The sequence below is a fragment of the Hakea prostrata genome, chromosome 8, assembly GCF_041222555.1.
Source record: "Hakea prostrata isolate BN-2017 chromosome 8, UWA_Hpros_2, whole genome shotgun sequence".
In the NCBI taxonomy this organism is placed as follows: Eukaryota; Viridiplantae; Streptophyta; class Magnoliopsida; order Proteales; family Proteaceae; genus Hakea; species Hakea prostrata.
Genome location: NC_142607.1, coordinates 45,923,139 through 45,949,513, shown reverse-complemented (window position 1 = coordinate 45,949,513; position 26,375 = coordinate 45,923,139). Strand labels below are relative to the sequence as shown.

General features: G+C 36.9%; 1 protein-coding gene across 1 annotated transcript; it reads left to right on the top strand.

The window, feature by feature from the left end:
- The first annotated feature begins 4,647 nt into the window (after positions 1-4,647).
- On the top strand, positions 4,648-25,297 carry EMB1211 (MORN (Membrane Occupation and Recognition Nexus) repeat-containing protein). Its single transcript, XM_089167360.1, has 11 exons — positions 4,648-5,386; positions 5,514-5,585; positions 6,196-6,285; positions 6,389-6,562; positions 7,017-7,107; positions 10,242-10,304; positions 10,398-10,464; positions 14,909-15,012; positions 15,211-15,337; positions 23,391-24,118; positions 24,313-25,297. The coding sequence occupies exons 1-11, from the start codon at positions 4,782-4,784 to the stop codon at positions 24,718-24,720; spliced, it is 2,529 nt and encodes an 842-aa protein (XP_089023486.1). The 5' UTR covers positions 4,648-4,781; the 3' UTR covers positions 24,721-25,297.
- Positions 25,298-26,375: the final 1,078 nt, after the last annotated feature.

Below are 26,375 nucleotides of genomic sequence, written 5' to 3'. Positions count from 1 at the left end.
CATCAACCAACTATTCAAGTGACCAACTTCTCCTTAAAAGAATGGTTTGCTAATGAGAGATTCTCAATGGTCATTTTCATATTCCAGTTTATATGGAAGGCTTAGAATTAGTTTATTTTTTAGAACAAATTGCATCAACACCCCTAGAATGGAGGTCTTAAAGCACTAACACCCCATTTTATATTTGAAAATCACAGACACCCTAAAATTGAATTTTCATTGGACACATTAGATCCAATTTGTCACAAAAAATCATTAAATCACTATTTATTTATTTTTCCTTCATATTTTGATAGGAAAATTTTGGGAATTGAAAAAAAAAACAATGATTTAATGATTTTCGGTGACAAATTGGACTAATTTGTCCAATGAAAATATAATTTTGGGGTGTCTGTATTTTCAAACATAAAGTGGGATGTCAGTGCTTTAAGGTCTCTATTTTGGGGTGCCAATGCAATTTGCTCTGGAATCGGTCTTGCTGTCTTGAGCAATCTCATGTATAAGACATTGAAAGGGATGTTGGAAATATGTTACATGACGAACATATAAGACAAATAAACTAGAATAATAAAACCAAGTTATAAATACAATAATTTATCTTGTTTCAAATGGAATGAACGATCTCCTTGTCAAAAGCATAGATACGCACATCCAACTCATTATACACAAACAAGAATTGGCGGAGTTGAGACGTGTTGGTGGTGCCCAACACTTTCTTTAAGGTATTTAAATGCCCTGAAAGTGCATTTTCACCCCCAAGATCAATCAATCCTTCCATCATAGATGGTGTACTCTATAATTGATGGAGTAAGGAATTCATAAAGCTACATTCATTAATCCGTTTCGACAACACGATTAAAGAAAATAATATTCAAACAATACTCACCTTAGAGCAAACAACCCCTCACATGCACCTTTATATAGGAGAGTAATAGACACCACTTAGGGTTGTTTCCAAAAAACATGTATCTCCCATAAACTTGCCTTTCAAAAAACACGTATTGGCCACTTAGGTGCCCATTAAGAAAAGACCCAACCATTTAACATAATAAAACTCTTGAATTTTCAAATAAAAAACTAAAATTATAACTAGGGCAACTTTCTAATCAATAGTTCTGTACTCTTTTGATACTTTTTGAACTCTCGAAGAGCCACTATTCCAAGCCTGAATCGATGAGGTTTCTACACACCTCTAGTTGCTGAGGCTGATTTGGGAGTTGCTTGCAAGGATCCTATCATCCGATCAATTTTCTTATGATTTGCTTTGTTCTATTCACTGCAGCAAAGATGCATGAAGGAGCCCATCAATGGTTTATGGTAAAGTCAATGTCAACACTGGAGGGGTTAGAAGAGCTCATGCAGCTAGATGAGGTTTAGGATTTTGTTTTCATCGGGATGAAAGAGGATTTATTTTTGTAAATATAGAAAATCTAAGGGACTAATTGTAATATGCATAACATTTTAAATATAGAAAAATCTATTCAATGAATCCAAACCATTCATTTTTTCCAAGCCACGTGTCGAGTTCTGGCGCCTGCACGACCGCGAACAAAAATCCGTTTTTGTGGCTTCTTAACATGTATAAGTGAAGTTAAAATAGTAAATTTTTAATATGTTATAATTTTCTCTTGGTTTTACCAATAAAGACGTCAACGTTGAGTCGCATGGCTTCATTGGTAGTTTGGCAACCAGTGATGCACTACTCCGATGGCATATTCTTGTGGGTGAATCACTTTATATAAGGTAAGCTATGGTGGATGCAATCTCATGTGGCTACATACTCGGGAAAAAAAAAACCTTTGTTGTGCACAGCAGTGCATTTTTGTACCAAATGATTGGCTGAGATTAAAAGCTTAATTTTAAATTTAAAAATCCTCAATAGTCTTGTGTTTACTTTGTTTCTTTTAGCCAATCGTTTGGTATGTATGTGCACTACAATGCACAGTAGAGACTTGTGCACAACAGATGATGTTTTCCCACACACTCATCTCTTCATTCAATCTGATAATCAGTCCATTGTTTCTTTCTTAGTTGATCAAAGTGTTTCCCTGCCGCTAGATGTTCGTTAGATTTTACAGGATATTTTGTATCTCTCATCCACTACAACCTCATGCATCTTCAAGTATAAAGGGCATCCAATGTGTTTGATGCTTTGGGAAAGAGGGTAAGGTTGGTTTTGTGTAAAACCATTTGACCCATTACACCAAAAAAAAAATTAAAAAAAAAAATAATAAATAATAATAATAATAATAATAATAATAATAATAATAATAATAATAATAATAATAATAATAATAATAATAAATAGTGAGAAGTTGCATGGCATAGAGGAATAACAGAGACGAGAACCTTAGGGACAAGAACCCTCTAATGCTTGATACAAATATTTTTTTTTTTTGAATAAGAAGCTTGTATTAAAAGAGTAACTAAATAAGAGGATTACAATATATAATATGGTTTTCCAGCAACGTCGTTACAGAGAATAATATCTAAACCAAGAGGTAACCCTCCCGGGTCAAATTGTATCTCACCAAGAGCTTGCAGTAACCCTACCAATAAGTCTGCTCCTTGGTTCAACTCATGAACATGGTGTAAAATGAGGCAATCCCTACAACTCCGTTGAAGTATGCTAATGTCATCAACCAAATAATCAACATACCAAGGAACTCTATGGGAACCCAAGATCATAAGAACGGCCTCGCAAGAATCAAAGCGGATTTGAAGTCTTCGAGTACCACTCTGTAAAGCACACATTAAACCTGCATTTTAGACAATCAACTCCATTACTAATATTTGGTCCTCATGGATAGCACCGGCAATAGCAAAGATGATAGCACCTCGATTTACCAATCAAGTCCTTGACCAAATTAATTGGATTCTCTGTTTTTTCTTAGGGCTTGTTTGGTTACTCAAGTTTGAATATTTCAAAAATCTAAAGATTTCAAATTTATAGATTTCAAATCTATAGACTCATGTTTCATAAAATGAACTGTTTGGTTAGCCTGAATCTTTAGAATGAAATTTGTAGATAAAAATATTTATGGACTCATGGTTCAAATGTATAACGCTTTTATAGTAGGGATGAAATCTTTGGAATTCACCTCATACCCATAAATCTACATATTCACATTTTTAGTGTAAAAAGGTGAATATTTAGATTTCATGAATCTAGGGATTCACACAACCAAACTGATATTAATCTTCCATTTGTGAATTCATAGATTTGAAATCTCTAGATTCATGTAACCAAACAGGCCCTTATTCAATTAATTGGATCAACTTTACTTGTTGGGTGTCTCATGTGTTGCCGAGTATATAAAAGCTATTATGAATGTTTACAAAATTTTAAACATTTGTTAAAAAAAAAAAAAAATTCATCTTTGCTGAAAGATTTGGCAATTAATTTTTTTTACTTCTACCCAGTGGTTATCAAACGCTTTTTGCATTTTGACTTAAAAATAATTTTTAATGCTTTTATTTTAAAGAAAAAAAGAATGAAAACCATGCCAAAGAGAACATAGGTGAGATAGATTTGAGCCTTTTTCGTATCAAATTTATTCTGTATTTTGACTATTTGAAATAAATGAATACAATAATCTATTTTTGATAAAAAGAAATTGAAAAAAATTTGATAAATTTGTGTTCAAAATAAATTACAGAATGAAAAATAAGTTTGAAATATCAACATAAAAATTCGATAAAAATAATAGAAAATTGATAATTTTAGGGTTTGGAAGTGAGAAAAAAAATGAAGAAATAATAGGATTTCTACCCAAAAAAAGAAGAAGCATATTTACTATATATCCTCAATTTGCAATTGAAAACTTTAACTAACATATGCAAAAATGAATAGAATGAATTTTTGACATAAACCAGAATAGATAAAACATCTATTATGGATTATTGATGATTTTCTATCATTTTAAACAAAAATAGGATTTCAAGTGAATGCCAAACACATAAAAAGAATGGAAAAAGATTAAAAACCAAAAAGAGAATTGATACAAAAAAGGCCCTAGATGTTTATCATAATATATTATTTATGAAATCTAGGGTAAACTTCATATTTTAAGTAGGGGTGTAAACCGATTGAATTCATATCGAATAGTGGTAATATCATATCTACATCTTATTATATTCGAACGATGGATAATATCCTATCGATTTTTGGACAGATTCAGCTTGATTATGATGATAATCAAATAGTCTATATTGAATACAAGTTTTCGATTATTGTTGACATCTTTACCATTTTACTCTTGAGGTAGGTCTGAGATTTAAGAATTTAACAACTTTGATAGTTATTTTAATAAAAAATCTAAAAAAAAGTCACATCTAAAGTAAAAATTATAAAAATAAATCGAAATAAGTAATTTAATTGGATAATTTTATAGGACGGATAATAATTGATAGAAAAGGGGTAATGCCATATTTGCATCGTATTAGTAATTGAATCGGTTACAAATACCAATAAATGTTCAGAAGCAGATTTCGATTATCCATTTGAACCTCTTAATTTTAAGGCACAATACTCAGGAGAAAAAATTGTGACCTACTTCAGCGTGGGGAGTGAAAGCCCATAAGTGCAAGCAAGGCCCGGCCCATATCCATATTCCAGTGAAAGAAAACGATATCACAGATTTAGACGATCAAATCTACAAAATACCTTTTGTTCGGGCGCAGTTTCTGTATCTTCGTTTTTGCTTCCCACCTTATCTTCTTCTGCTGTTGAGCTCGCAGTCTTAAACCCAGTCTTCTCGTTGCGAGTAGAGCTACAAAAAATGGGAAATAAAGACGAAATCGAATCAGTAGATGACAGTGAAGAAGAAGAGGAAGAGGTGGAAGACGAAGAACCGTCTGAGAAATTAGCTGCTTCAGAAAATGAAGAGGACGACGACAGCTACGATTCATCGGACGACGAGTTCGAAGACTATTACGCTGAAGATCAATCTGAGAATGAAAATTCTCCTGAGAGTAATATCAAGCTTTTTGAGCAAGCTCAGAATAGCTACAGAGTCAAGAAGATGCAAGAGGAAGACGAACGCTACTACGTTGCAAACGAAGACCGCTTCGACTTTCCCGAGGATCCAGAGAACTGGAGGGAAGAGGACCTCAAGGAGTACTGGGCAGATGCTCCTTTGAAGATGACGAATCCTGGTTGGGATCCAGTTTGGGCAGACGAGGAGGATTGGGACGTTGTTGAGGAGGAGATCAAAGAGGGAAGAGACCCACCAATTGCGCCTTTTTATGTTCCATATCGGAAATACTATCCAGTCATACCAGACAACCATTACGACATCGCGAACCCCAAGTCAGTAGTCGAAGAGCTCGATCGAATTGAGGAGTTCCTCAAATGGGGCAGCTACATTTTCGGGGATGGGAGCTCGTAAGTGTACTTTTACCTGCGATTTCTGTTTTCCATCAGCTTTTGCGTTCCAATGCTTTAGTTTCCAATGCTTCATATGTTCGAGATGTTTTGCATTACTCACATGTGCCTGATGACATTGTTGAAGATATGAAGGCACTATCTGGGACGACTTGGCTCATGGAAAAGGTGTTTACGTAGCTGAAGACGGGATGGTCAGGTTCGTCTCATTTTTGTCCTCATTTTGAATATAATGTTCACTCTGTTCTCCTACTCCCTTATCGATTATTTTGGTAGAATCATGTTTTATAAGTTGCTATTTGCATTTCAATTTTCTAAGTAATGATATATAAGATTTCTATATGCGTAGGTGCATTACTGCAGTTCACTGCTTCTTCTTTTTCCTCTTTTTTTTTTTTTTTGGGGGGGGGGGGGGGGGGAGGGATTAGATAGACCTAAGGATAGTTGAACTCTTAGCCTCTTAATTGTGAGATAGTGCTCATTGCCAAATGAGCTTCCCTTTGGGGGTTTTTTGTTCAGATTTTAGAGTGAATCTGTTTCAATAACAGCTGTAAGCTGAGCATAAACATAGAATAGATGCATCATATCGTTCAAAATACTGAGAACTTCATTGTGGTCTTGTGTCTATGTGTATCTTATACTATATCCGATTAATTTTCCCTGTAAGTATATCTGAAGACAGCTTTGTGCTTGCAAGCATTAAGGTGTATAGCTTCAAAACACTAGATGTGTCTTATAATATCAATTGTCTGATTTTTCTTTCTTTTCTTTCTCCACAAGAATCTCTGAAGATGGCTTTGTGCTTATAGGTATGAAGGTGAATGGCTTCAAAACAATATGGAAGGTCATGGTGTTGTTGAAGTTGACATTCCTGAACATGTGCCTCCGCCAGGTTCCGAGTATGTCTGACATCATGAGTAAAGAATCCTGGAAACAATTCTATTTCTCCTTCAAACAACTTTTTAAAATTATATTTATACATCATTTCACTTGTCCTTCCAGACTCGAAGCAAAAAAACGCGCACAAGGGAAAATCATCTCTCGAGATTTTATGTCACCAGAAGATAGGGAATGGCTGGAGATGGACATTGAAGATAGCATCCGTTTAGCGGGTGTGAATTATGAACTTCCATTCTATGAAAATAAAGAATGGGTCCGGCTGTTTGGGGAGAAACCGTACGTCTCTATCATTCAAAAATTAGCTCCCTGACTTTGCAAGGCCTTGAAATCTGTGTGCAGTCCTATTGTTTATTATAGTTCTGTATTCTAATTTCTTGTGACCTTCACTGTAGCATGCAATTAGTATTATGTCATCTATTTTGCTGAACATTAGAGCAGACATATTGTTTCTATTATAGCACTATCTTCTCATTCCCTGTGACCGTCACTATTACTGCAGTTGTATTTTCAAAAGGGAAACTTTTTTAGTTATAAAAGAAGGAATGGAAGGGTAATGAAACAGATGTAACTAAACTCAAAAGTTCTCCTCTGATGAAAATAGATCTTTTGCAGCTCTTGAAATCATTTTTTTTCTTACCCTTTTTAATTCTTTCCATTTTTGGGGTTCTGATTCATTTGTATAGGATTTGGAGTGTTATATTTTTACTATAATAAATATATATTTTTTCAGGGAGAAAGGTCGATACCGATATGCCGGGCAGTGGAAGCATGGCAGGATGCATGGCTGTGGTGTATATGAAGTCAATGAGCGTCCGATATATGTATGCGCAAATGAGCCACTGTTAGGATCTTTGGTTTTGCTTTATATCTTGCTTATGCACGTTTTATAGAAGATGTCCAACACAATGGTAGTGATAAATTTTGACCAATTGTTCGATTAATTATTTCTGACATCTGCTTAACCTGTGTCTTGATAAGATATTTGTCCAATATTTGCAAAGAATGGCTTGTTTGAATTCGAAACTGAGTCAGGTCCAGTTTGAGAAATTGGTGGCTTTTAGTTTGAAATATTTGAATACAATAAAAATACTATGTTTGTATCATGGCATAAGGATTTCCTTAGTTTCTTAAAGTTTGGTGCTTACTGTTTTTTTAGAGTTCAAATCTTGGAAATTGCATGTTTTACTAAATCTTGCACTCTTAAGTATAGTAGCATTAGTGCTTTAGGCGGTAAGGGTGCATTTGACCTGGGTTGGAAATGGACATATACCCCAGAAATGTAACATGGTGTTTTTCCTTCTTTTTTTGTTTTTGTTTTTTGTTATTTTTTTTTGGGGGGGGGGGGGAGTGTTGAGTGGTGGGAATGAATTGGTTACAACTGGTGGATTTTGCCTTTTTTCAGTTTTTCAAGTTAGATTTATTAAAATTGAAGTGCAAGTGTAAAATAAATTGCAAATAAGAGACACAATCAATCTATAGTCTTTTGATTTATCCAAATCTACATCCACTCCTCTCTTATCTTGAGAGAGTATTCCACTAGCGCTTCTATTTCACTACAATGGATAGAGAAACAAGCCCTTACAAATCCTTTGAGGATAAGAGGCTCCTCATAAATCCAGATTCAAGGGAAAGAGTACCCAAATCTCTTAGGGATTAGACGGTCCTTGTACTAACCTAAGTCCATCTAGATTAAGTACTAATAATTGAAGTAAAACAATTAGAAGAGTAGTTGAAATTACATATCAAGAGGTATGACACTTTACCTCTTGAGTAAATGTCATGCACAGTGATATGAAAGTTAAGAAAAATGCACCAACTGTCTTTTGTCTTGGCCACCCAAGCAAACAAGGAGGATCAAACAGTTAACGTTATTGAGAAAACTGGGGGCTGAAAATCTCCCATTTACTAATAAGGGAAAGATCCTATTAGTTTACTAATAATTACCAAGTGCTTGTGATATGCTTTCCTGTTTAATGGAGCTCAATGGAGATGAAGGGTGGAGACATAACCATCTGATCGAGTTCCATAGGGATTGAAGCTTGGAACTCAAAGAAGAGAAAGTGAGGTTGCAACAGCTTTGGGAAATTTTTCATACAATGCCTCCTGCAAGAGTGGTGTTTAATCACACCTAGAAGCTCTTTTTTGTTTATATTAGTGATGTGTCATTAGTCTAAAGTAACGCTTAAAAATGGGTCTTTAATAGACTTAATTTGGAATAATTTACGGGGTTGGACAGATTGTTAATCATCCGGACATGTCAGATGCCAAGTGGAACTCTCTGGATAAGGAATTAGCAAAACTAGTTTTTAAGGCAAAACAGTCCAACCAAACTCACTGATTGAAAACTGAGAGCAAACTGGACTCGTCGGTGTGTCTCATAGAATACAAATCAGATTCATCGGATGGGATCTGGACTCACCGATTGGGCCATATATGGATCCAATCAGGGCTATCAACCCTGTTTTGGTTTTTGGTCTGGGCATAGTCCTAGAGGGTCTCAACCATTTTTAATCAATTAACATAGGCCCTAGAGTCCATCTAATATGTGGACATGCATGCCATGCAATTTTACTCACTAATGATTATGTTATGCGTGCTTTGTTTTCTAATCCTAATGCTAAATCTTCATGCATTCTTCAATTTTTGGTAGGTCTTAAACTTAGTCATCATAATTGTTGCTTTTTAGGGCTTCAAGTCCTTCACAAAGTTCCTGGAGTAACTTGCTTTATTCGTTCACTTCCAAGGCCTTCTCAGGCTATGGCTTCTTATATTTAAGACATATCATGTGGAGATAATCATCAAAATATATTTGTGTGGAGATGGCAAGCCCTGACATGCCCTTGCCCAAAATCCACCAGGTCTGGGTGGGATAATTGGCCATTGCAAGGCATGTTCTGGGACTTGGACTTCTATTTGTGTAAGTTTGGTGATCCCTAAAGTTATGGAAATTTTTAGTGCCACCCCTTGAGCTACCACCCCTTAAATTAATGCCACCCCCTGAGTTACCTAATTTATCAATCAAACCCCCTATAGGGGGGAAATATATCAATGACATCTCTACCATTGAGAGTCATAGTGAAATGCTGATGTAAGCAAGCTAAACTTTAAAAAGACAAGAAAAACCTTGAATGGAAAACTTTACACTTGACTCGTTCCTTCATCTTCCTTTACCGTGTATGACTTCTTCCTCTCCCAATCGTGAATCCTCACAAAGTTTGGGAGATATGGTTCATGGGTTGTGTTTATAAACTTCGGATGTAGGGTTAATATCGAAAATGAATAAATAACAACTAATTGAGATTAACGATGTTAGTAATAGGGAGTCTGACTGATTAATTGGGTGACTCAGGGGCTGGCATTAATATTAGGGAGTAGTTCAAGGGGTGAGACTGAAACTTTCCCCTAAGGTTATTGTGTTTGCATGTTATATGATGGTGAAGTTATTCCTACATTGCTTATGGCATAAATACAGGACTATATTTTCATGTCTTCTTTTAATGGCGGTTCGCCTGTTATAACTCTGATGCATTGTGCAACAAACCTTTGTGTTTCTACAACTAATAGCTGGAGTCTTTAAAGTTTAAACAATGATACGCTTTTCTAGCAGCTTGACGATATGAGCAGATTTTGTTTAAGGTCAAAGAAATAGATCCAGCTACTTCGGTACTATATTATGGATAGCGTTTTAACTTTGAACGCAGCCTATGTTTCCTAGGTGCATTAAGGATTAACTAATCCTTTTATTTTGTTCTTTAAAGTGATTTTCTGATGCCTGTTAAATTTTAATTTGAAGTTTTTATGATAACATAGGACATAGAGAGGCTGATAGCTTAGTTGGCTTTGTAACGTTGTTGAACCTCATGCCAAAATTTGGACGATGTATACTTATTCTGCCATGGATTTCTGGGTGTATTACTAAATACCATACTCTAAGCACTGCTCTTTTGTATTTCAGGGGAGGTTTTATTTTGGAGAGCTATTGGAGGATTCTTCTGGTTGTGATGAAGATGTTTCAGCGGTATCATAAGATCGGGATTGTTTTGATATACTGTTCAGTTCTATTGAGAATTCTATCCTGTTTTGGCTAATTTTCAAGTCAATGTTGTTTCAGCTGCATGCAGGTATAGCAGAAGTTGCTGCTGCCAAGGCTCGGATGTTTGTTAACAAGCCTGATGGAAGTATGTATCTTCAATGTAGTGGCTTCATAGGATAGGGCAAAAGTTGCAACATGAAATTACTAGTGTGAGGCATGTGACTTGCTATAGAGCAGTGAAAAAGAACTTGGTGCCGACTATGGTTTTGACCCACGGAGAAACCAAGATATGCTCGAGTTGTGGGTTGAAATCAAGTCAAAACCTTGTATTTTTCTAGCCAACTCAATATTCTGGTTTTGAGGCCTAATTATTGTTTCTTTGGGCTGATTCTTGGATACAGTCTCCTTTTTACCTTAGACACACAAAAATGAGTTAATAATAAATAAATAAAAGCTTAAAATGATACTTTTGGTTTTCTGATTTTTTGAAGTACAAAAAAATTACTAGATAGCATGAAAAGAAAATTTTTACATAACATATATTAATTTGAACATCATCCTATTAGTATTGATCATACCCTTTTTTGTCAAGAAAAAAAATACTTTGAGAAAAATAGCTTAACTTAAAACTTAAGAAAAACCAAGAATGTTGATGTTTGGAGCTTCAATCCATTGATTTACCATGCTTCTCAGAGTTGTTGAGAAGAATGAGTTACGTGAGGTAGAGGATATAAAAATGAAGCATTTTCACCCTCAAACCTCTTAAATTTCTGAAATTTCAAAATATCCCCAAAATTTTAAAATTTCAACCAAAACTAGTCATTTTTTATTTGGAAATCCATTTCTATTTGGTGACCTCACGATTTTTGCTGGATTTTTTTTCCATGGATCCATATGAAAACTGAAATGATGTGATTGAAATATCTTATTCAAGAATTGGAGTTTTCGTTTGTTTTGGTGTTACTGGAATTTTGTCGATTTTTTCCTATGGGTCTATTGACAACTAAAGTAATGTGATTGAAATCCCTTCATTCAAGAATTGGGGTTACCAGTTACTAACATCTTATTGTGATAATCAAGTGACTTATGTTGCCAGTAGTCTAGTTTTCCACGAAAGAGCTAAGCTTATTGAGGTTAGCTATCATTTGTGAGAAATTTTTTTTCTGTAATTATTATATCAGCTCTAGTACTTTACTCCAGCAATCAGTTAGGACTTCACTAAGAAGTTCAAGCCTTCCTTTCTTTTTGGTTGATCTAAGCAAGTATCAAGATATTGATGTCAAGGCTAGTTTCAACTAGCCAAAGGCCAAGATATGGCCGAAATGGGTTGAAACCTTGTTGAAACTAGGGATTTTTATGGTAAGGCTTGACATGTGATGGACTGGTCAAAACTGGTTGAAACTTATTAAGTTGGGTTTGTTGAAGTTTGTTAGGACCCTAGGAGGAGGCCAGGTGGAATGAAGGTTAGTTAGGGTTAGTTGAGATAATAAATAGAGGGAGAAGAGTGAGGAGAGGGCATCGAATGTTTTATGAGAGTTCTTGGGCAGCCGTAGGTTGAGGGACACCACTGTGAGGTGTGGGGGTGACTGGCACCATAGAAACTAGAGTCTATTTTGTTAATTCTTGCAACTTTGTAATAATTTTCCAAGGTATTATAAGGGTTTTAACAATTGGCATCAGAACTGTAATGATCCAGGGAGGTGAAATGGCTTTATCACTGTTTTCTGGTGATGGAAAGGCGCATGAGTGGTTAATAGAAGTCGAGCAATTTTGCCGGCAACACCAAATTGAGTGTGAATATTGGCTCGGAATAGCTCTCAAGCATTTGGATGGAGAAGCGTTAGAGTGGGTTTACCGGAGAAATTGGCCGGTGTTTGATTGGAAGGGTTTCAGAGAAGCCTTGCAAACTGATTTCGGTACGAGCCAAGTGGCAGACGTGAACTCGATTTTGGACAGCAACCAGGAAGAACTTAGGGATGCTAATGGAGTGGTGGAACTAGGAGACCAAGCAAAACTGATGGAAAAAACGCCGAGTGACATCGCCGGAAGCGATGGGTCGATTACTACGGTGGGTCCATGCCAGACTGGGAGAAGAGAGAAGAAGCGAATGAGAGTTTTAGGTATCGATGCTTACGGGATTAAAGATGCAACAACGAGAAATCTGGCCGCCATATCCAAAGCCTGCAAGAAGAAAGAGATTCGAGGGAGACCAGAGGCAATCGGAGGAAAACTCCGGACGGCGGCTGAAGTTTCTGTCCACAGGAAAGGAAGAAGAAGACGATGGAGAGTTAGGGTTTTTCGAATTGGTTCGGTCCACCTCAAATCGGTTCGTGGGTTTGATTCATTCATTAAGAGCCATAATTTTGGCCCAACTCAGGTTCGCCCATTCTCACACTTAGGGCCCAAACGAACCAAGTTTAAAGATTGGGCCGCTTGGTTCCCAAAGAAACCTTCTTGGGCCCAAACTATTTCCTTAAACCCCAGCCCATTTTATTCCATTAGCCCAATACCCAACCTATATTCCTTCATCCACACTTTTAAGTGTTTAGACCTAGCCCATTCAAAAGAATTAATTTGGTCCCATTACGGTTTCATGACCCAAAACCCAACCCCTTCCATCAAACCATTACCCAGGGTTTAAATTGGAACCCCACCAACTCAAGACCTACTATGGGCTTTAAAAGACCCAACTAAAACCCACAATGGGAAGACGTTGGACCTGAGTCATGGAATTGAGGTTCGCAGATGGGTTCTTACTGGTTTCAGGCCCAGCCCAGCAGTTCTGTTTTGGGTATTGTCAATTGAGGCCCAGTTTGGAGACAACCCATTGACAAAGCAAAACTGCCATGGGCATTTTAGGAACACTACTGTTCCTCCTTCTTCTAGCTCCAATCAAATGCAGCGTGAGGCTTGCGTCGCAACGGCAGCAGCAGCGGCAGTGGAAACTGAGCAAATTGGCCACCGATGCCCTTCTTCCAACCACGTACAGGTTCCTCGGACTTCTGCTAGGGCTGTGGCATTTGGAGTTGGGTTGTTTAATGGAAGCGGAAATCTTGGAGTAGGAAGGGATCGTGCTTTTGCTATAATTTTCAAGGTTTTCTTTTTCTTCATATGGGCTGCTTACAGTTGCGAGGGTACCCAGAGTATGGGAAGCCAAAGAAGGCTATCAATCAAGATGCTGGCCTAGTTTTGTGGCAAGCATGCAGAGGGCTAAACTTCAAAATTTCCATCACCTTGAGGACAAGGTGATTTTCGAGAGGCCGGTAGTTGTTAGGACCTTAGGAGGAGGCCAGGTGGAATGAAGTTTAGTTAGGGTTAGTTGAGATAATAAATAGAGGGAGAAGAGTGAGGAGAGGGCATCGAATATTTTATGAGAGTTCTTGGGCAGCCATAGGCTGAGGGACACCACTGTGAGGTGTGGGGGTGACTGGCACCATAGAAACCAGAGTCTATCTTGTTAATTCTTGCAACTTTGTAATAATTTTCCAAGGTATTATGAGGGTTTTAACAAAGTTGATTAAAATTGGTCATATTTTGACATTTCTTGTTGAAACTAGCAAAATGTTCGAAATGTTCGTCGAAACTGCAGAAATTTCCCAAATATTCAGGATATGGGATTTTTAAAACCAACCCATGGTTTTGTCTTCACCAAAATTTCGGGGCCACCTTGGTTGAGACAAGAACCATGGATTTAGCTGGGTATGGGAGATTCACATATTCCAGCTTCAGGGGAGCATAAGTGTACTGTGGATAGTGTGGCACTATGTCCATGTGGGGGATAATATAGTGGCGTTAAGGAGTGAGTTGGATCAGAACATGGAAACTACCTCTGCACAAAGCAGGGGTAAAAGACTGACATTAGCTCCCTCTGCCTAGACCGTAATAGTGTGTGTCTAGGGAACTCTCTTTTTCTTTTGAGTTGTTGGTTCATTTTTAGTAATTTTACTTTTACTATTATTGTATTTAGGTATATTAACCATTCCAACATAAACAACTTCTGTCTCTTCCTATCATGACTTTTAGCTTTCCCCTTTTTCAGCAATCTGGCACCCCCCCCCCCACCCCAAAAAAAAAGAAAAAACCAAAAATTCTTCTTTTTCTTCTCGTGTATGGATTCTGATCACCAATGCTTGTTTAGGCATTCATCTCATGCTTTATGTGCTGCCTTTGCAGCAACATGTGTAGCTGACATGCTAAACAACCCTGAAATTTAGGCTTACCACAACAAATCTAGAACTTCTTCATTTTTGACGTGTGTAAAAAAGTGGATATTATACTGTCTATACTTGTCATTAGGGTGTTGAAGAATGTTGACTGATCAAACTGGAAGTTGTAAGGTCAACTTTGTGTTAGTCAGTAGCTGGGGTAAAACTTATGATATAATAATTGACTTGGTTGAGTTGATCTTAAAAATTGGTACTGATTCATATGTAGAAGCTACTTGAGAGGCAAGGAGCTCAGGTTTCTACCATCTCATGATTCTAATTAAGAAAAGAAGTTTAAGTGCAGCAATAATCCTACTTTTATGTTGTGGTTTTGTATTTTTCACTTTCTCCTTATGTATTACTCTTTCATTTGATTTTGTGCAGTGGTAAGGGAAGAGAGGGGTCCCTATAATGATCCTCAACACCCATATTTCTACGAGGAAGAGGATGTATGGATGGCACCAGGGTTCATTAATCAGTTCTATGAAGTAAGTCACGATTCATTTTTTTTTCTTCCTAATGAAAGAAATATAATCTTTACTTTGGACCTTTAAAGTTTGAGAAGCTAAACCTGAATTTCTTGATTCACGGCGTCCAGTACTTGCACTTTAGATATCGTGACTCGACTTGTAGACGGTGATACCGCCACCTTCGGAGATGTGATCTTCTCTATGTTTTTATTGTAGGTTCCTGATTATTGGAAGGGATATGTGCATGAGGTCGATCAGGAACGGGAGATGTGGTTGAATTCCTTCTATAAAGCTCCTCTTAGGATTCCAATGCCTGCTGAACTTGAACATTGGTGGTCAAATGGTAGTCACTAACCCCAAGCTTTTGGAGGTCTAATCATAACTTGGGAGTATAATTGGATGTAGGTGTTCAGACTTCAGAATTCTTCTTGGTGGTGTACAATATATCGTACACATTATTTGTACATCCAAGGATCAAGAACTCAATTTCGAGCTTGGTTTTTGACCACCTAGAAACCGAGATATTGTTGAAAGTAGGGAATTTTTGTATACAAAGGTTGACCACAAACCACAAAACCAGTGGAAGATTGATTGCAACCCAGATCGATACAATAATGAAGTTAATATAATAACTAGACCCTTTATTTTTTTACTTCTTCCCCCCTCCTTTTATGGGGGGGGGGGGGGGGAAGATAAAAGGATAAGAAGGGGATATACAAGAAGAAAGAGGGTAGGGGGATGGGCTATCTCAGCCCCGAGTCTCTCTAACATGGAATACTCCTTGTCTACAATTTCAGTTTTCCTAAAAGTCTAATTATTGCAATGAAAGGGCATATTTATGGCTTGACTAAAGTTTTACAAGGAATAGAAACTTCTTGAACTGAAAATAGAAATTATTAAACTACTGACTAGTGACAATAGATTCTTTTGGAAAATTGAAACTAACTAGAACTAGAAACTGCTAGACTTTCTAATTTAGCGACATGCATGAATAACTAAACAGAAACTGTAACAGAATTGAAATTAAAATAACTAGAAATAATGGAGAGCTGAAGGAAGAGAGAAGAAGTAGAGATGGAAGGGGGTGGGGAGGATGGAGAGTTGTGTGTGATGCAGCTCTCCCCCTCAACAGTGTATTTATTATTGAAAAGTTTATAGATTAGAGAGATCTTCGAATATCCCTAAAGCTGGTTACAACTTACAAGATCTTCAAATATTACTATCCTAAATAAACTTGCTTGATACCCAAGTAATGAAAAGGAAAGGAAACAAATCTCTTTAAGTATTGCTTGTTAGTCAAGCTACATAAAAGTAGTAAGTGCAAAAAATAGAAAGTAATATCCTAATCTAATTGTAGGAATTAATAAAATAAAAGCTAATTCAATCTCTGGTGGACCCCACATAATGTGGTTACCACTAAAGTGTTAAATCATGCATATCCAAACACTCCCCCTTAAGCTATGGAGTATACATATCAAAGGCTCCAGCTTGGAATAACAGGAACATATATTAAAAGCTCCTCATCAATATTGATCATAAGTAGGAATTAGTAGAAGCTGATAAACACCAAGAGAAGTTTACTCAGGAGATAACTTATAGCAATTTAAAGAAGCAATCTTCAATTCTTCATGTCGAACAAACCATCTAATAATGAGAGCAGTTGTCGGTATTGAAGATGAACAAAACATGGAGTCAATATTTTTAATATAACTACTTTTAAACTACTTTTTAATACAAATATTTTTTATGATAAACTAAAGTACTAAACAAGCATTAAACAATCACATTCATAAAAATAAAAAAATAAAAAAATCAAGAATCACAATTATGAATAACAATATTATTCATATATAGTTTAATGAAATTATTTCACAAATTATTTTTAACATGACTTTTTTGTTAAATATACATGAATAATATTCAAATTGGAATCAGAATTGATGTATCCATTTTCCCCTTTTTTAACCAAATAGTGCCAACATGATAAATTAATAGATCTCATTATTCCGATTTCCATGTCATTGTTTATTTAATGATTCATTGATTATCAATGTTGAATATGGCTCATGCTTCACATTCTGTTGTCGATAGGAACTTTGGGCCTCGGAGTTCATTTGCAAATTGGGCCTCGATTCCGAAATGGCTCACATATTTAAATTTATATACGGCATTGTAGAATAAATTATGATTAAAAAAAAAAGAAAAATAATATGCACAAATTACAAAATATAAAAAAAGCAGTTGCTTTAGCATCTAGGCGGCAATATGGCGCAAAAGGTGGCAAAGCGGTATTGCCTAAGCAAAAAAGCGGCAAGAAATCAGCTCGTTAGTTAAGCGGTCACAATTTAAGCTGTTCAAAGACCACTTTGCCGCCTAAACGGACGCTTTGATAACCATGGAACAAAATCCAGTAGTAGCATGAAATGTGCTATCCAAATAATGCTAGTAGGGGGGAGAATCTCCGCACTAATAGATAAAAAATTGTAGCTTCAATGTCCACACATATGTTCTGCAATAAGGCAAGTAGTAGGTGAAAGTACGGTAAGAAAAAGGTAGTATTGGTTACTGTGGACCAAGCGGTAGGTAAAAAGCGATATGTTATTGTGGACCAAGTTAGTGTGTAGAAGGTAATAGGGGTTGCTGCGGACCAAGTACGATAGTATGGGTTACTGCAGACTAAGTAGGTAGATAAAAGGCAATATGGGTTACTGTGAACTAAGTAAAAGGCCAATATGGGGTATTGCGGACCAAGTAAGTAGATAAAAGTAGTATGAGTAATTACGGACCAAGTTGGTAAATAAAAGACAATATGAGTTACTGTGGACCAAGTAGGTATCCCCTCCCCCCTCTCATGTGTAGCATTACACGTGCAATCTTACACAAATAATAACAACCAATTGCTAGCATCTCAAAGTCCTGCTGAGGAATGTTACTTGAAACTAAATACAAAAACTTCTAGTCAATATTATTATGGTAGAAAAATTTGAACCTCCAGCATCAACTTAAATGATGCAATAGGAAAAGTAGTACCCATAATATAACGGCAGTCAAGCATGTAGCAGCAAGGGAAACACCAAACAATATTGTGAGGCAATAGCAAAAGTAGTGCTCATAACATAACAACAGTAAACCATGTAGCGGTAAGGGAAGCACCAAACAATATTAAGTAGTAAATGCATCAGAGGAAGAGTAGATAAGCGGTAGTATATCCCAAAGATCCAAAATAACAGCAAACTAAATCAGAGAAAGATACTGAACCAGCAGGAATGATGATGTAGTAGCAGTAAGATAAGGTCTTATTTATTTAATGATATAGGACAGCAAGTAATCTACACGGTAGTAGCGGTTATTGTTCAAAATCAGCTCTGAGTAATGACAATCACAAAGCAACCCTATTTACCAGTAGAATAACATGAAGTCGAGACTAACCATTCAAAAATTTTCCAAACACCTGTAGTACTTGAAACCAGTAATAAAAGCAGTAGGAAGACAATATAGCATCAACAGAATTTTTCAAAGCAGAGAAATTCAATAAAACTGGGGCAGCAATAGTATATCTTGCAGTAGAACCCGATCCCACCTACAGAATTTTTTTTCAGACCATAAAGACTCAATGAAGCAGGGGAAGCAGCAATCTAGGCAATGACAGCAATAGTACTCACAAAATAACCAGAAACTATAGCAGCAATGGAAGAAAAAACCCAACAAGGCAGGGAATCATCAACAATAGTGTAGTAACAATTGCCAAAATTTTTGGTTAAGGTTACCAGGAAAAACAACTGTCCAGGGGTCTTCGGCAGTGTAGATCAGAATTCATTAGTTGTGATTCATCTTGTAAATTCATCAATCTTCGTCAAAACCCTACTTCTCCTTATACGAGCTAGGGTTTCACCACCAACAAGAAAACCTTGAAACGGCTTTCAAACCGCAATGTTTATAATTTCAGAACAAGATCTATAGTCACTGCTCTGATACCATGTAATAGAGTTAAAATTAAAATAACTAGAAATATTAGAGAGCTGAAGGAAGATAGAAGAACTGGTGGAGAAGAAAAAGAGATGGAGAAGGAGGGAATTGAGAGTTGTGCATGATGCAGCTCTCCCCCTCAACAATGTATTTATTATTGAAAAGTTTCCAGATTGGAGAGATTTTTGAATATCCCTACGTATGGTTACAAGATCTTCAAATATTACTTCTTAAAATAGACTTGCTTGATACCCAAGTAATAAGAGGAAAGAAAACAAATCTCCCCGAGTATAACTTGCTAGTCAAGCTACATAAAAATAATAAGTGCAGACAACAAAAAGTAATATCCTAACCTAATAAAATAAAATCTAATCCAATCTTTGGTGGACCCCATATAATGTGGTCAATTGCTAAGGTGGTAAATCATTCATATCTCAATAGAAACCAAACTAAGATCTTAAGTGTCCCAAAATAATATCTTCATGCATGTTGGTTCCCATAAAGCCAAATATGGAGCTGTGACACTGTTCGTGTGAGACGACCAGTCATGTGAACAGTGTTTGGCCTTCTTGTTCTTTGTTCGTGTTCCTTTTTGGGGGTAGGACTGTCTTATGTGATGCTCCATTCAACCAACAAAACCTCTTGACATCATCAGACTAGGCTACCTCTCATAGCACTCGCATTCCACGACCTTCCTGGGTTTGGTCCTGGACTTATGATCATCATCACTTTTCTAACCAACTTGATGGTGTGCTTTCAAGGCCCATATGTGATTCTTTTATTTCCTTTTATTTTATTTTTTTGGGCAGCCCAGTGTTGGGCTTCTAAACACATTGCATAAACTATTTTCATTTAAAAAGGATGCTCAAAATGAAACCTATGATTTTGTCCCAAGTTTGGTGTTGTATATTATTCTTGAACATTGGCTGGAGAGCAAGGCAGACACTTATTCATGCCTAACATCGTGTAACATTTATCAAGATATTGTTCATAAATAAGCAAATATCCCCTTCTTGAGTCCAAACAGTTAAAAACAAGAAAAGGATAAAAACTTGGCCCCCTAATTCAAGAATAGAAATGGATTTCAGCTTTCTAATGTTGTGGTTCTTAAATCTAAAAATTTCATAAAACTTAGTATGGCAAAACCATAATAAAAAATTCGAGGGAAACTCAAGTTTCAACCGGGTGAAAATGGAAAACTTAAGTGGAAACTTGGGAAATTTTGAGGAAACCGAGGACTTTCCATACAAGTTTCGACATCAAGTTTCGATAGGTTTTAGAGAGTATTTTGGGGTAAGATTATGTATTTAAGTTAATTAGAGTATAAAGAACACATTGGCTGTATTTTGCTAAAAAAATCAAAATAGATATGTCATTCAATGTACATAACATCAATATAGAGTTGTCCGAAAAGTACTCTATAAACTTAACTACTTAAGCACATAACATTCAATATATAATTTCTAACTTCAAAATAGCTGACAATAAAAGGAAAGTACAACTTAATGCCAAGAGGAGTGCCAAGAGTGGATCCATCCTATGAGCTGAGCTATATTATGCCTGTAACATCCTCTCCTCCAACCAGCGAACATAGCCATTCCATGACATTTTATGCCTATGGTTGTGAAGGTAATCGACAATTGTAACTTTATGAGTCTGGTCATCAATATGCTTAAGATAACCAGTCTGAGGGAATATGCAATTTGGATAGGGAAGTCCTGATGGAGGGGGTATTTTGTTGTGGTATTTGGGGGAACATAAAATAAAATTTTTTGGAAAGCTACAAAATTTATAGGAAAAAGTCTCAGGTTTCCAAGAAATTTGGGATTTTTTTCTTCTCATGAACCAGCTGGTCCAACTGGGTTGAACTAGGTTTTGACATGTTTTGAGGTTTCGACGAAATTTCGACAGTTTCGACCGAAACTGAGGACTTTTTTTCTATCCTCGTAGGTTTCATTTCGCATTTTAAAAAATGCAAAATTTTGGTTGAAATTTCGCATTTTTCGACCGAATTTTGTACCATGGGCAAAACATTGTTAAAAACTAAAAATACAATAAAGTATTTGTCTGTTTTTATGCTTGAATTTTTCTTTTGTTAGTAGTGATCGTAAACAAAATTGCTCATTAAGTTATGCTGGTCGGATCGTAATTCCTTAAATGTCAGATTTAGGCAATCTTGAATTTGTTGGAATGCTTTCCGTTTTGCACACACTATACTACTCTGTTTTTACTATTTATTTTAATTTAAAACATGGTCGTAAATGATGATCAAAAACACCTAGTGTCTCAGTCTACCAGTATTATTTGTCCACTAAACCTCTGGGCCTCTGTGAACTGCCATGCAATGTTTGGAGGCTAGCTATCTGCTCTTGTCCAAATAACCCCTTAGAAGAAATAGTAGCCTTATTACTCTTCAAAATTTTAGTAGTCCTTTGAGAAGACAGAAAATTATTAAAAACGGACAAAGAAAGTGACATAGGATGGCATTTCAAGAGGGGCTCGAAAATGGAGAAGAAAAAGGAGATTAAACCACAAAACTGGCACTTAGCAGAAGCCAGTGGTCAGTTGATGCTTGCAAGTCAATTGGCATGCCTTGTTACCACAAGGAAGGGAGGCCGGTACTGCTTGGGTTGCATATGCTATAGGCCAGGAGTTATACAATTGTTGCAATGGGTTATTGTTTATTTATTCTCTTCCATCAAGGTGTTCTTATCTTTAGAGATATTTTTGGATTGAGATAATCAAACTAGAATGCTCGGTGATCTGAAAGGTCTCTATGATGGATCTTATGAAGTGAATTAATTGGAAGTTGAGAATACTATAGTTCTAGTTCGAGCAGGCGACTGACGTATTAGTACATCAACTACCTGTTAGATGCACATGTAGTCCACATAACATGCACGAGTTTTAGCCTTAGCAAAAATCACCATGTGGTGTGATAAATTAAGAAAGATGATTGAAGAGTCTATATTTCCGCCTCTTCCTTCTTCCTTCTTCCTTCTTCTTGAAAGCAAAAGTTACACAATATGAGAGCCTCATTGGTACATGCCAATAGAGCTAAATTAAGGACAAATTGAGATAGGTCTAACCTAGGACTAGAACAGAGATTAGTAACTGCTGGTACAAGTGTCAATAGTGAGTATGTTGCCATAAAAATGGGAAGTCAACACATGATAGCTATGCAATTCAAGGCTACCACCAAGTTTGGTATATAGCCAATCCAGAGGATGCCTAGTCTATCAGACCGTTAGAATGGCTCATTGGTCCCTACAAAGCTCAAATTTGGTATATAACCAATCTAGAGGATGCCATATCTTTTCTTGGTCAAGAGAGTGTGTCGCATAAAAATGGGAAGTCAACACATGATAGCTACGCAATTCAAGACTACCACCAAATTTGATATACAGCCAATCCAGAGGATGCCTAGTCTATCTGACAGTTAGAATGGCTCGTTTGGTCCCTACAAGGCTCAAATTGATGGAAAATCCAGTAAGCTTTGTTTCATGGTCCATGCACCAAAGTTTTCACTAGATTGCATTCTTCACAATTCGAGCATTATATGGGGTGTGTTGGGCATGGTGTAGCCCAGTGGATTGGGAGTCTGGATCCTCTACCCACATGAAGATGAAAAATTCCAACCCACATTGATGGATGATCGACACATGTCTAATCTAAAAACAAAATCCTCTTTTTTAGGAAAATTCTGAAGATGTAGGAATCCAAATCTTCTCTCATTTCATGAAAAAGGCAATTTTGTTTTTAGATTGGGCACATGTCAATCATCCAATCCACATGTGTAAAGGATCTAGACTCGTGGATTGGTGGGGGCGGACTGATGGATTTTAGCATCACCACCAACGTGTTGCACTTCTCTGGTGCTTGACAACCAGGGGTATTGCCTGGGGAAAAAAAAAGCCAACCAAAAGAAATATATATGTCTTCTAATCGCTTGCTGCAGAATCTCCTTGTATGATATGATTCCGCTTGTAGTAAGTGGGTGTCTTCTATTATTGATGGTCAATTCTTGATACTTCGTTCCCTTCACTGCCAGTGGTTTTTATCATCAGCGATGAACAAGAGCTGAGCAGTTCAAGAATGAAGTGGAATCATACATGCAAGGATTTTGGCCCAAAAGGAAGTGATTTTGGCCTTCTTGCTGCCAAATCAAAACCTGCATCACAAATACCATAAAGTTTTCATGTTAAATTTTACTTTGTCAGTGGCTTGGATACTCTGCTAGATTCATAAACAGAAGTGCTTGCTTTTTGGGAGAAGCAATCAATCTAAATTTCATGATTTTTTGTATCTATTTTTCTTTGTCTTTTTACATGCTTTCTGTAATTGGGTTTATACTGATTTCTATTTCAAATTGTAGTTGACCACCTGAAAAGGCTTTTAACTTATGAGTATGTTTGTCGCTTATTAATTAGATGAGAGTCCAGAATTTGTTCTCCTAAACAAGGAACCAGAGCCTGACCCTGATGATCCATCAAAGCTCATATATACTGAAGATCCAGTTATTCTACATACAAGGACGGGACGTCTGATCAATTTTGTCGAGGATGAAGAGCATGGGATCCGCTTGTTCTGGCAGCCACCTCTTAAAGAAGGGGAAGATGTGGACCCTGAAAAGGTTGAGTTCCTGCCACTTGGCTTTGATGAGTTCTATGGGCGGTCTGTCGCTAAGCCAAAGGAAGGCTTCTTGGAACGCCTTTTGACAAAAGCTGAGAATGCATGGAAGCCAGTTTTTGATAAACTGGAGAGGTGGGGTGAAGAGAAGAAGAGAGAAAGTGAAATGAAGCTCAAGCTGATAGAACAAGAGCTTGAATTGGTAGAGGCTGAAATCTGTCTGGAAGAAGCTGTTGAAGATTTCGAAGCAGAGCTGAAGCAAAAAGAGAAAGAGGAGGAGAAGAAGGCTGAAACAACTGAGAAGGGTGAAGATTCTTCCACACCTGCTGAGAAAAATAAGACAGGTTCAGCTGAGGTTGAGGAAGATGAAGATGAAGATATAGATGAGGATGACGAGGAAGATGAAGATTCACCAACAAGTTTTGGGTCTGCTTTGGCAGGTCAGGATCTGGCGAAAGATGACAAGAGGAACAAACCTGGGAGTTCTCCTTTTTCAACAATTTCATTGTCTTGTGGTTTTGTTTCGACTGTAAGTTCTGTATTTCCATACGTTTAATAGTTTCTTATGACGTAGTTGGCCCAATACAAAAATACTTGGACTACAGGACCTTTTTAATTTCTCTTTACGTAAACCATTTTTTTCAATTGCCCTTACCTTTTGCATGTTTATTGTGGAAGATTGGAATCTGTCAGTTTTGATGTTTCAGTTGCGTATCCTTGCAGGTTCCATCAAAGCTGCAACAGTCATTCCTATCATGGGGGAAAGGAAGATCATTATTGGCAACTCCAATAGTTCCAGATAAATGCAAGGAGAGCTCTGTCAAAACTTTGGAAACACCTGACTCAATCAATTTTGCACGTGTGCTAAATAAAAGCACTAGCTTGAAAGCAACCAGGCAAGAGTGCAGGAGGTTCAGAAGGAAATGCAACAATCTCACCCAGATGCATTCTTTAGCTCGAGTTTTATCGGGTCCTGGGGATTCTACTAAAGTGAAAGGCCTGGAAGAGCAACTATCTCGAGCCCAACACTTGCTGCAATCACCTCCTAAAGTTGATTATAGCAGCATATTTTCCTTGCCCATCCCTGTATGTTGTTTGGAGTCATCAGATACAGATATTATCACAAGATAGCCCTTTATTCTCATTTTATTCATAACTTTTTTCTTACATTGATATAATGTATTCATAGGTGTTAGAAAGAAGCCAATATTGTAGTGATTGGTTCATGCTGTTAGTAGGCCCTAATTGGGTCTAATCAGAACCCAAACAAGAGTTGGGTACTGCTATTTTTCAGCAAATGTATTGGACACGGTTTCACGTAGGATGGCAGAAGTATGGTGAAACTGGAACATGATTTATTGATTTTCTCTACAGGATGGAAAAGGTGTATCAAATAACTGTCAACAGTTCCAGATTACCTTTTTCTTCTTGGTGCTTTTAGTTGGACTGAGTTTCTGTTTAGCCTGGGTGGACTGGTAGGTTCCTAATCCAATTTTCAAAGGGTATTTGTTGGTTCAGAAGGCATATTGCAGATTAACTGTTAATTCCAGAATGTTTAGTCTTTCTCTCTTCCTTTGCAGCACATTCCTTGTTAATTCTGCTTTGGCATGTTTCAGTGGTGTGTGGATGGATGAATGACCATCAGGAGAGGAGGAATCTTCATTGTTGTATGATTTGAGTGTAAAACTGAGCATTGTTAGGCTGTGTTTGTTTCGGTTTAAAATTTTGAAAATTTTTACTTAAAAATACTCAACATGTCAAACAGTTTTAAGAATGCTTGGAAAGTCATAGTCAGTGTGAGATAAGTATCACCTCCTTTTGTTATATACATTGTTCTGCATCACATAATGCACCCCTTCTTGGGTGGGGTTTTCAATCTGAGTACTTCTGTTGATCTCTCTCCTCAAAACATTAAAGACCGTAGAGATGTCTTTTCATATGAAACTGTCTGCACAGGACACAATTCTAGATAGAACATTAAATAATCCAAACAATTTCTCCATAACACTCAAGAGGAGTTTCTATGTCATGGTTTCAAATCTTTTGAAGTGATTTCCATGGGCTAAAAGATATTTTATTCCAGTCAAAATACTAGAAAAAGCTTGATGCTCCATGATGCTATTTTAGCCCTATGGAAGAATGAAGCAATAAGTTTAATAATTAAATATTTTCAAAATATAGTCAAATTTTATGTCCTTTTTAAATCAAGTCTATTAGGTTTATCAAAAATGTAAATCATTGTTTACTTCCATGTATAATGTCAACACATTCACATCTTTAAAAAAATGAAGTCAAGACATTCCCTATTATTCATATGTTGGCATGATTCTTCTCATGCTAATCATCTATGACATGAGCATTGCTCCGACAATCAACATGAGTAACGATGTAGAAAGCCTGGTTCTATAAAACCTATCCAAACCCTAAATCCCCATTAGTTGAACTCAGGCCCTGAAAATTTCAAACTTGAGGTACCTGCTAGATTAGGCCAAGCTAGGCCAGGGGGAAGAAGAAGAAAATATGACTAGACTTAACCCAAGACTAGCAAGAGTATGATCTTGACTGAACTCTAAAACCTATTCTCAAAGTCAAGATATCTCAAACTATGTGTCAAGGCAGAACTTTCATACCTATGTCAAGGCTAGCAGGGGAGGAGCTCCCCCAAGAGTCCAGATCCTCTCCCCGTTGGGGTGTGCTCCTCGACGGCTACTGACCACCAGTAATGGGGGGGGGGGCACAGGGTGAGGGTGATGAAGCCATGCTGCCACCCCCCAGGGAGTCAATTT

Coding starts and splice junctions, on each gene's coding strand:
- EMB1211 (XM_089167360.1), top strand. CDS start 4,782: ATGGGAAATAAAGACGAAATCGAATCAGTAGATGACAGTGAAGAAGAA. Junction 5,387..5,513: donor ATTTTCGGGGATGGGAGCTC/GTAAGTGTACTT, acceptor ACATTGTTGAAG/ATATGAAGGCACTATCTGGG. Junction 24,119..24,312: donor CTTGTGGTTTTGTTTCGACT/GTAAGTTCTGTA, acceptor GTATCCTTGCAG/GTTCCATCAAAGCTGCAACA.